Source organism: Oryx dammah, unplaced genomic scaffold (genome assembly GCF_014754425.2).
Source record: "Oryx dammah isolate SB20612 unplaced genomic scaffold, SCBI_Odam_1.1 HiC_scaffold_15, whole genome shotgun sequence".
In the NCBI taxonomy this organism is placed as follows: Eukaryota; Metazoa; Chordata; class Mammalia; order Artiodactyla; family Bovidae; genus Oryx; species Oryx dammah.
The window spans coordinates 27264833-27275089 of NW_024070199.1; the positions used below are offsets into that span (position 1 = coordinate 27264833).

Here is a 10257-nt window from a genome sequence, read left to right on the forward strand (position 1 = left end):
TCTTGGGCGGAGTTTAGGATGGAGGGCAGGGCCCCTGCTCCGGGCCCTTCTCTGACACTGTGCTCTGCACAGGTGCGGCTCTGGGGCCTCTGTTGGCTGGGCTCATATCCCCCACGGGCTGGAACAACGTCTTCTACATGCTCATCGCTGCCGACGTCCTGGCCTGCTTGGTAAGAGTTTGAGGGCACACAGATGGGTAGGGGGAGGGGTCCCCTCCTGCAGTCCTGGAACCTGGGCTCCAAAGTGTCCGGACGATGAGGACCGCTTTCTTTGCATGAAGCACTCTGCCTCCCGTGGGTGACCCCCTGCGGAATGGCACTGTGAACAGCCAGCCCAGCGGTCACCTAGCATTAGCGACTGGTGCTCCATGATCGTGTCTCCCTCCTCTCCTCCCCCCAGCTCCTCTGCCGGCTGGTGTACAAAGAGATCCTGGCCTGGAAGTCATCCCTGAGCAAAGACAGAGGGTAAGTCCTTCAGAGGGAGTGCTGGAGCCCTGTCCACCTGGCCTCACTCCTCCTGGGAGTGAAATCCATCGCTTGGGGGCTCTGCAAAGAGTCTGCTCCAGCCCAGACCTCAGGGACGCGGCCCGTGGACCCCGAACGTGCTCCGTGAGCCCCGGCCCGGCCCCCACCTCCACTAACCTGTCGTCTGTTGTCCCGTGTGTCTCCATAGCTCTAATGTGGCCCTAACCCACGCGTGATAGTCTTTTCCTCAAGTCCCATGACTTTTGTGAGTATTTCCTTCAAGTCTGTGACTACTGTGCTCTTAAGAGTGCATGCAAAGCCTCTCTCTCCTCCAGTGTGATTTTTCTGATTTTCCTGACTTTTCTGACTTTCGCTTTTTCCTTGGGGGCCAGTTCCAAAGATTCGGACTCTGGGCTGAATATGGTGCTTGGGAAGTATTTCCTCAGAGGCCAGAGCCGCTGGGAAGGTCGGCAGCCTCTCCTTACGGAGAGTGACAGGGTTTGGGACGGACCCCGTCCCCCAGGACAGAAGAGATAGCGTCTGGGGAAATAGTTTTTCCTCTGAACTCGGACGCTGAGCTGTCTGCACCTCCCAGAGTTCAGAAGCCGAGGGTGTCTGGCCTATCTGCCTGGGGTATACAGAAAAAAAGCAAGTGCCAAGCGAAGCCTCTGGAACAAAACCCCAAGCTGACCTGAGGTGCAGTCTGCCTGTCGCCCAGAGGTGGTGGGTGCGGAGGTGGCTCAGACAGGCTCACGGCTGAGGTTGGGCGTGAAAGGCTGGGCGGTGCAGCTGGTGCTGAGGCTGGGAATATTCTCTCGCCGCCTTTCTGGCTTTCCTTAGGAAGCTCTTGCTCGTGAGAAGCGGCCTGAGCGATGGACCTGGTCTGGATGGTAAACGTGAGGAAGGACCCACCGGGGGCCTGGGAACCAGCACCATATCTGGGGAAGCACTTCCCTTTAAGGAAGGCGCCATCCCGGCTCAGGGAGAGCAATCCGCGGGGCAGGAGGCATCAGCGGGGTCTCTGTCCTGCCCTGCCCTGGAGGGGGAGCAGAGGATGGCACCTCAAGACCAGTGCTGCTTCCACCTGCTGCCCCCCGCCCCCCAGGCCAGGCCTGCGGGGACCCGGGGAGGAGAGGGACTGAGGCAGGAGAGGAGGAGAATGATGCATAGTGAGCGTCTGCTCTGGCCATTCACTTGAGTCCGTCTAGCCGTACTGGCGTCCCTCTCAGCAGCCCCGAGAGGCTCAGAGCTCACGGGACACACCTCAGGCCTTTAGGTCGTCCCAGCAGAGCCCGCCTTTGGACCTAGCTGTGCGAGTTCACTGCCATCTGCATCGTCAGCGGGTCTTTCTCTGAGGAAGGCCTGTGTCGGGGGCACAGAGGCACAGAGCCAGGGCTCCGCACCAGAAACTCTGGACAGTCTTGACTTCTCTGCTCGCCTGCTTCTGTCCAACCTTGGCACCTTCTCCGAATGTCCGCGTCCTTGTGTGTCCAGTGGGGGTGCTCGTTCCTAAATATCTGATTGGGTTGGTCTCAGGCTGAGACACGTTGGGATAAAATGTGACGTGGCTTTGCAAAGCTGTCAGACGTGGTACAAACACTGTAAAGTTTTTTGAAACATGATTCTGGCTTGGTGCTCCCTGCTGAAGAGGTGACGGGGAGCCCTAATGACAATGAATGGGATGAAAAGCAATTATTGGGTTGGCCAAAAAGTTCATTCGGGTTTCCGTACAATGTTACCTGTTCAGTTCAGTCGCTGAGTCGTGTCCGACTCTTTGTGACCCCATGGACTGCAGCACGCCAAGCTTCCCTGTCCATCACCGACTCCTGGAATTTGCTCCAACTCCTGTCCATTGAGTCAGTGATGCCATCCAATCATCTCATCTTCTGTTGTCCCCTTCTCCTCCTGCCTTCAATTTTACCCAGCATTAGGGTCTTTTCTAATGAGTTAGTTCTTTGCATCAGATGGCCAAAGTATTGGAGTTTCAGCTTCAGTCCTTTCAATGAATGTTCAGGACTGATTTCCTTTAGGATTGACCAGTTTGATCTCCTTCATATGATGTTATGGGGAAACCCAAACTAACTTTTTGGCCAGGCTAGTATTAAGGCACCCAGTATTAAGGCAAGGGGACTTGCCTTCCCTGTTCCCACTGTTGGGACGGGAGCCACCACTTGTTAACCTGTGTCTCACCTTCTCTTCCACTGCCTCTGTCCTCCTCATGCAGGTATAGAGAAATGTGAGGCCCCTGATCAGAGCAGAAACATGGAGGGACCTTGCCGGGTCCCAACGTGCCCCCCCCACACAGATGGCTGAGGCAAAAAGCCCCTTGACCCAGCACCAGCCAGCCCAACCCGCGGGGCTTCCAAGGGCTAGGAGATGCTCCACGGGAAAGGACCGCCAAGTTCGAGGACATGGAAAACTCAAGGGCCTTGTTGGAGAATGGAGGGAACGCAGAGTGCTCACCATCCTGAAAAGGCATCTTGAGACCAAAACAAAACGCTCAGGCAGCTCCATGCCATCAGTGAATCAGCTTATTACAGGGTCACTTAACAGGATGGGATAGGCTGGACAGCAATCCGGGAGCACCCCCATGCCACCCAGGGGCTGTGCGGACGATTCTATGGCTAACCTGGGGGACGGGGAGGCAGGACATGCATTCCTAAGTGAAAATTTATGAACACGTAACCAGTCTTGTGGGTGCTGGGAACATGTCAGAGAAGATTTCCATCATTGTTTGAGGACTAACAGAGCATAGAGGCTTACCTGATCCTAATGGTTATTAAACAATATCTATTAACTTCCAAAGCCCTTGATAACAGGACAATGATTCAGCATACCGTACAGTCCTGAGTAGGCCCAGCGGAAGGAGAGGAGAGACTGTGAGGATCCCTGATGGTGTCAGTTTCGCTGATCCAGGCCTGAACTCTGGAGACCGCGGGCCGGAGGGATTGGGGCTGAGGGCTGTCAGCATTTTGGTACAAGGAAGGGTCTGCTCAGACTCTTTCTTGTTCAGATTCCAAGATGGATAGCTGAGGTTTGGTGAGGCCAAGGCCTGGAAAGAGTGTGTCTCTCCTTCTCATGTTAAACTGGAACCTCTGTAATCAGCCTCTACCTGAAAGTGTGTATTTCAGAGCCACCAGACCTCTCCTTGTCCCTTATGTCCACAAGCCTGTTTCTCCATGTATTTCCCCACATTGGCACCCCTGCTTCTACCCTCCATCTGATCCTGTTTCTAACTTCTGACCCATTTTGATTAAAACATTATTGCTGTATCCTCCAGGGACCAGGGAGAGGCAGGGCGGGGTGGGGGTGTCACTCCCAGGCGTGGCCAGCCCCTGAGTGTGAGGGCACCTTGCCTCACTCTTGTCCCAGCCCTCTGTGTCCCCAGGGCAGATGGCTTATCAGGGCAGTGCTGTTGGGGAAGTGTGTAGGGCGGTGGGGCGGGGGGGCATGACCCAAAGTCCCAGTATGTTATTAAATATTTTGATAATGAAATGCCAGTGGTTACTGAGTGCTCACTTTGGCCACCCTGAACCCTTCGGTCTGCCAGGCAAGCTCTTGGCATCTCTGTCTGCCCTCTGACACTGCCCATCAGCCCCTGTGCCAATGTCTGTTGCCAGCTGCTCCTGTGCTCATTGGGGATCATGTGAGCCATTGGCACAGCATCCCAGGACCTCGGAGCGGTGTGCTGGGTGCTCCAAACTGGGGTGCTCATGGCAGGCATGCCTAGAGGAGGCAGTTCAGTCAGTTCAGTTACGCAGTTGTGTCCGACTCTTTGTGACCCCGTGGACTGCAGCACACCAGGCTTCCCTGTCCATCACAAACTCCCGAAGCTTGCTCAAACTTAGGTCCATTGAGTCAGTGATGCCATCCAACCATCTCATCCTCTGTCATCCCCTTCTCTTCCCACCTTCAATCTTTTCCAGCATCAGGGTTTTTTTCCAATGAGTCAGTTGTTTGCATCAGGTGGCCATAGTATTGGAACTTCAGCTTCAGCATCAATCCTTCCAATGAATATTCAGGACTGATTTCCTTTAGGATTGACTGGTTTGATCTCCTTGCAGTCCAAGGGACTCTCAAGAGTCTTCTCCAACATTATGGTTCAAAAGCATCCATTCTTTGGTGCTCAGCTTTCTTTATGGTCCAACTCTCACATTCATACATGACTACTGGAAAAACCATAGTCTTGACTACACGGACCTTTGTTGGCAAAGTAATGTCTCTGCTTTTTAATATGCTGTCTAGGTTGGTCATAACTTTTCCTCCAAGGAGTAAGCGTCTTTTAATTTCATGGCTACAGTCACCACCTGCAGTGATTTTGGAGCCCAAGAAAATAAAGTCTCTCACTGTTTCCATTGTTTCCTCATCTATTTGGCATGAAGTGATAGGACTGGATGCCATGATCTTCGTTTACTGAATGTTGAGTTTTAAGCCATTTTTTTCACTCTCGTCTTTCACTTTTATCAAGAGGCGCTTTAGTTCTGCCATAAGGGTGGTGTCATCTGCCTATCTGAGGTTATTGATACTTCTCCCAGTAATCTTGATTCCAGCTTGTGCTTCATTCAGCCTGGCATTTCGAATGATGTACTCTGCATGTAAGTTAAATAAGCAGAGTGACAATATAAAGCTTTTGTGTACTCCTTTCCTCAGCAGTGGGGATACTGATAACCCAAGGGTATGCCTGGAGGCTAGTTCATTCTTTGGATACAAATCCCTCCACCCTGAGACAGGTTGTAGACACACCAGTGGTGACAAACAGTAAGTCTCAAACTACTAAGACTCACTCCAGCTTGAAAAGCAGGAGCCAGTTGAAATGTCTTTTTTTCTTGGGGATGGTCTTGCTCCCTCAAGACCATCCCCAAGAAAAATAAATGCAAAACAGCAAAATGGCTGTCTGGGGAGGCCTTACAAATAGCTGTGAAAACGAAGAAGCAAAAAGTAAAGGAGAAAAGGAAAGATATAACCATCTGAATGCAGAGTTCCAAAGAATACCAAGGAAAGATAAGAAAGTCTACCTCAGGGATCAATGCAAAGAAATAGAGGAAAACAATAGAATGGGAAAGACTAGAGATCTCTTCAAGAAAATTAGAGATACCAAGGGAATATTTCATGCAAAGATGGGCTCGATAAAGGACAGAAATGGTAGGGACCTAACAGAAGCAGAAGATATTAAGAAGAGGTGGCAAGAATACACAGAAGAACTGTACAAAAAAGATCTTCACGACCAAGATAATCATGATGGTGTGATCACTCACCTAGAGCCAGACATCCTGGAATGTGAAGTCAAGTGGGCCTTAGAAAGCATCACTACGAACAAAGCTAGTGGAGGTGATGGAATTCCAGTTGAGCTATTTCAAATCCTAAAAGATGATGCTATGAAAGTGCTGCACTCAATATGCCAGCAAATTTGGAAAACTCAGCAGTGGCCACAGGACTGGAAAAGGTCAGTTTCATTCCAATCCCTAAGAAAGGCAATGCCAAAGAATGCTCAAACTACCGCACAATTGCACTCATCTCACATGCTAGTAAAGTAATGCTCAAAGTTCTCCAAGCCAGGCTGCAGCAATACGTGAACCGTGAACTTCCAGATGTTCAAGCTCATTTTAGAAGGCAGAGGAACCAGAGATCAAATTGCCAACATCCACTGGATCATGGAAAAAGCAAGAGAGTTCCAGAAGAACATCTATTTCTGCTTTATTGACTATACCAAAGCCTTTGACTGTGTGGATCACAATAAACTGTGGAAAATTCTGAAAGAGATGGTAATCCCAGACCACCTGACCTGCCTCTTGAGAAATCTGTATGCAGGTCAGGAAGCAAGTTAGAACTGGACATGGAACAACAGACTGGTTCCAAATAGGAAAAGGAGTACGTCAAGGCTATATATTGTCACCATGCTTATTTAACTTACATGCAGAGTACATCATGAGAAATGCTGGACTGGATGAAGCACAAGCTGGAATCAAGATTTCCAGGAGAAATATCAGTAACCTCAGATATGCAGATGACACCACCCTTATGGCAGAAAGTGAAGAAGAACTAAGGAGCCTCTTGATGAAAGTGAGAGAGGAGAGTGAAAAAGTTGGCTTAAAGCTCAACATTCAGAAAACTAAGATCATGGCATCCAGTCCCATCACTTCATGGCAAATAGATGAAGAAACAGTGGAAAAAGTGGCAGACTATTTTGGGGGGCTCCAAAACCACTGCAGGTGGTGACTACAGCCATGAAATGAAAAGACGCTTACTCCTTGGAAGGAAAGTTAGGACCAACCTAGATAGCATATTAAAAAGCAGAAACATTACTTTACCAACAAAGGTCCATCTAGTCAAGGCTATGGTTTTTCCAGTGGTCATGTACAGATGTGAGAGTTGGACTATAAAGAAAGCTGAGCACCAAAAAATTGATGCTTCTGAACTGTGGTGTTGGAGAAAACTCTTGAGAGTCCCTTGGACTGCAAGGAGATCCAACCAGTCCATCCTAAAGGATATCAATCCTGAGTGTTCACTGGAAGGACTGATGTTGAAGCTGAAACTTGAATACTTTGGCCACCTGATGCGAAGAGCTGACTCATTGGAAAAGACCCTGATGCTGGGAAACATTGAAGGCAGGAGGAGAAGGGGACAACAGAGGATGAGATGGTTGGATAGCATCACTGACTCAATGGACGTGAGTCTGAATAAACTCCGGGAGTTGGTGATGGACAGGGAGGCCTGGTGTGCTGCAGTCCATGGGGTGGCAAAGAGTCGGACATGACTGACCGACTGAACTGAACTGAGTTGAGTTGTCTTGGTCCTCAGGCCCCCAGGGCGGAGCTGCAATTCAGGTTCTAGAAGGCGTCTTTCAGCACCAGGTTTAGGACCTTCCCTGGTGGCCCAGTGGTTAAGAACCCACCTTGCAGTGCCACGTGGAATCCACAGGTCTGATTCCTGGTTATGGGACTAGGATCCCACATGCAGTGGGGCAACTAAGCCCGTGTGTTGGAGCCCCGTGCGCTACAAGTAGAGAGTCGGTGTGCAGCAATGAAGACCTGATGTGGCACAACTAAGACCCAACGCAGCCAGATAAATAATAAAAAGTAAAAATAGATAAACCGCCCCCCATCACTGTCTTTTAAGAAACAACAAAGCAGCCACACTCAGGGAAGCCACTAGATGGCGCCTTCACTCCATGGTAGCCTGTGGCCAGCGCTCCCTTTAGGCTTCCAGAGGCTTCCTCATCTGCTTGCCTTTCCTCTGGAGGTCTCCTCTTCCCAGCCTCAATTTGAACCTTCTTATTAGAAAACTAGTAATGTCACGTCCTTCAGAGGATCCCTGTGAGTGAAGGAGACAAGTTAAACACATGCCCTGCTCTCAGGGGCTTGTCTAGTTAGGGGATGAGACAGGAATAGGGAAGCGTTTAAACAATGCAAGAGAAAAACAGCAGGGTGGTGACGCAAGAGACTTTGCCATCTGCCTGTCCAGCCCTGAAGGGGCGGGGCCAGGGAGGGCGACCCCAGTGGCAGAGGACGAACAAATGTGACCATCCAGAAGGAAGAATGAACAGGACGGAAGTTAAAAGGAACAGGCACGAAGCCCCTAACATGTGAGCGCAGGAACTGGAAAACCCACAGGACACGGTCATCAGCTCAGCGTGGTGCTGTGGAGACGCTAAGCGCGTGTGGGCGCTTGGGGCCAGCCTCAGAAATGAGGGCTGGGGTGAAGGTGGGAGTTTGGGGCCCCCTCACCTCGAGATCTGCCCTGGCACAGCTGGCTCCCCGGCCCAGGGTCCCTGCTCCCCTGCAGCCCTGGGCACCAGCTGTCTGTCCCTGGAGGCCTGGGACCTACCTGGCTCCTCTCTGGGCCTCCATACTCACTAGGGGCTAATGCGGGAGCATCACGTTAATTAGTTATTCATTTAATTTAACTTCACATTTGGTCTCAATTAAGCTTAAAGTGTTCTTCCTTATAGATGTTACAATAGCACTTGTAATTAAAAAGCAGTAACTCTTCGCATTCCTCCTTTGGAGATCCATGGGGAGGCTGGGCTAATGAGGGGGAGTGGGGATAAGCCAAGAAAAGGAAAGCCACTCTCTCGGCGATCTCCACACTCTGAGGGGGGCCATCAGGAGTGAGGTCGGGGAAGGAATGGACACATTGTGGGGTTGGTGGGCACCCTGGGAACTGGAAAGTGGACCTGGAGCTAAGGGGCCAGCCTTGGCTATGCAGGCGTGGGGTATGGGGAGGATGGCGGAGGGACGGTAGAAGGAGGTGGTCCTTAGGGGTGGAGGATGGGGCCCTACATTGGGGGGGAGGGCGCAGAATAATGCCCCCCTCCTCCACAGAGGTCCGAATCCCGAGTGCCAGAATCAGTGAATGTTATCTTTCACAGTAAATGAGACTCTGCAGATGCGGTTAAGGACCATGACGTTGGGAGACTACTCTGGGTTGGGGGTGGGCCCAATGTAATCACAGCTGCTCCTGATAAATCGGAGAGGGAGGCAGGAGTGTCAGGTGTCAGATTAGATGACGCTGGCCTTTTTAAACATTTAATTAGTTACTTGATTTATTATTGGCGGCGGCGGGCCTTAGTTGTAGCACACGGGACCTTTTCCTTGTGGCACGCGGGCTTCTCTCTCTAGCTGTGGTGGGCAGGCTCAGTTGTCCCGATGTGGGATCTTAGTTTTCTGACCAGGGATTGAACCCATGTCTTCTGTGTTGGAAGGCAGATTCCTAACCACTGGACCACCAGGGAAGTCCCTGATGCTGGCTTTTAAAAAAATATTTTAAATTTAATTTTTGGCTTCCACCTTGCTACTTGCATGCGAGATCTTAGTTCCCTGACTGGGAATTGAACCTGCATCCTCTGCAGTGAAAGTGCCCAGTCCTAACCACTGGATCACCAGGGAATTCCCAGAAGATGCTGGCTTTGAAGATGGAGGCAAGGCCAAGGAATATGGGCAGCCTCCAGAGGCTGGAAAAGGCAAGGAAACAGGATTCTTCCCTGGAACCTCCAAAACCTTGATTTTAGCCTTGTGAACTCATTTCAGATATCTGACCTCAAAAGCACTATAAGGTAATAAATTCATATTGTTCTAAATTACTAGTGAAAAAAAGTGAAAGTGTTAGTTGTTCAGTTGTGTCCGACTCTTTGCCATTCCATGGACTGTAGCCCACCAGGATCCTCTGTCCATGGGATTCTCCAGGCAAGAACACTGGAGTGAGTTGCCATTTTCTTCTCCAGGGATACTCCCAACTGAGGGATCACACCTGGGTTTCCTGCATTGCAGGAAGTTTCTTTACCGTCTGAGCCACCAAGGAAGCCCTCTTTACTACTAAGTTTGTAGTAATTTGTTACAGCAGCAATAGGAAAGTATTACACATCCCCAGGGTAAAAGGGGGCCAATATCAATCTGAAGATAGCAAAACCAAAGAAATCCTCAACAATTAAAAAAAAAAAAAAGTGGAGAGGATGGCCATAGGGCATTTAAGTACCAAATAAATGCCACCAAATACCAAATAAATGTGTAACAACCCTGAGTTCCCTGAGGGCAGGACCTGGGCTAAATACACATCTTTTACATCAGTGGTCCTCAACTTTTTTGGCTCCAGGGCCCGGTTTTGTGGAAGACAATTTTTCCACGGACCAAGGGGCTGGGTGGATGGTTTCAGGATGATTCAAGTGCATTACCTGTATTGTGCACTTTATTTCTTGGATTACATTAGCTCCACCTCAGATCGTCAGGCATTAGATCACAGAGGTCGGGGGACCCCTGCTTCACGGTATCCAATGTGTGTAAGGAAAACCAGAAGATGA

General features: G+C 50.3%; 1 protein-coding gene across 2 annotated transcripts in view; it reads left to right on the forward strand.

Moving 5' to 3' along the window:
• The window catches only part of SLC37A2 (solute carrier family 37 member 2), a 28028-nt gene extending 24069 nt beyond the window's left edge, over positions 1-3959 (forward strand). The window contains exons 16-19 of one of the 2 annotated variants that reach the window (XM_040255800.1): positions 73-170; positions 400-464; positions 673-729; positions 2689-3959. In XM_040255800.1, the coding sequence (XP_040111734.1) occupies positions 73-170; positions 400-464; positions 673-700 (191 nt within the window). In that variant the 3' untranslated portion in view covers positions 701-729; positions 2689-3959. The remainder of the gene's footprint in view (positions 1-72; positions 171-399; positions 465-672; positions 730-2688) is intronic. The other variant, XM_040255801.1, reaches the window with a different exon arrangement.
• Positions 3960-10257: the final 6298 nt, after the last annotated feature.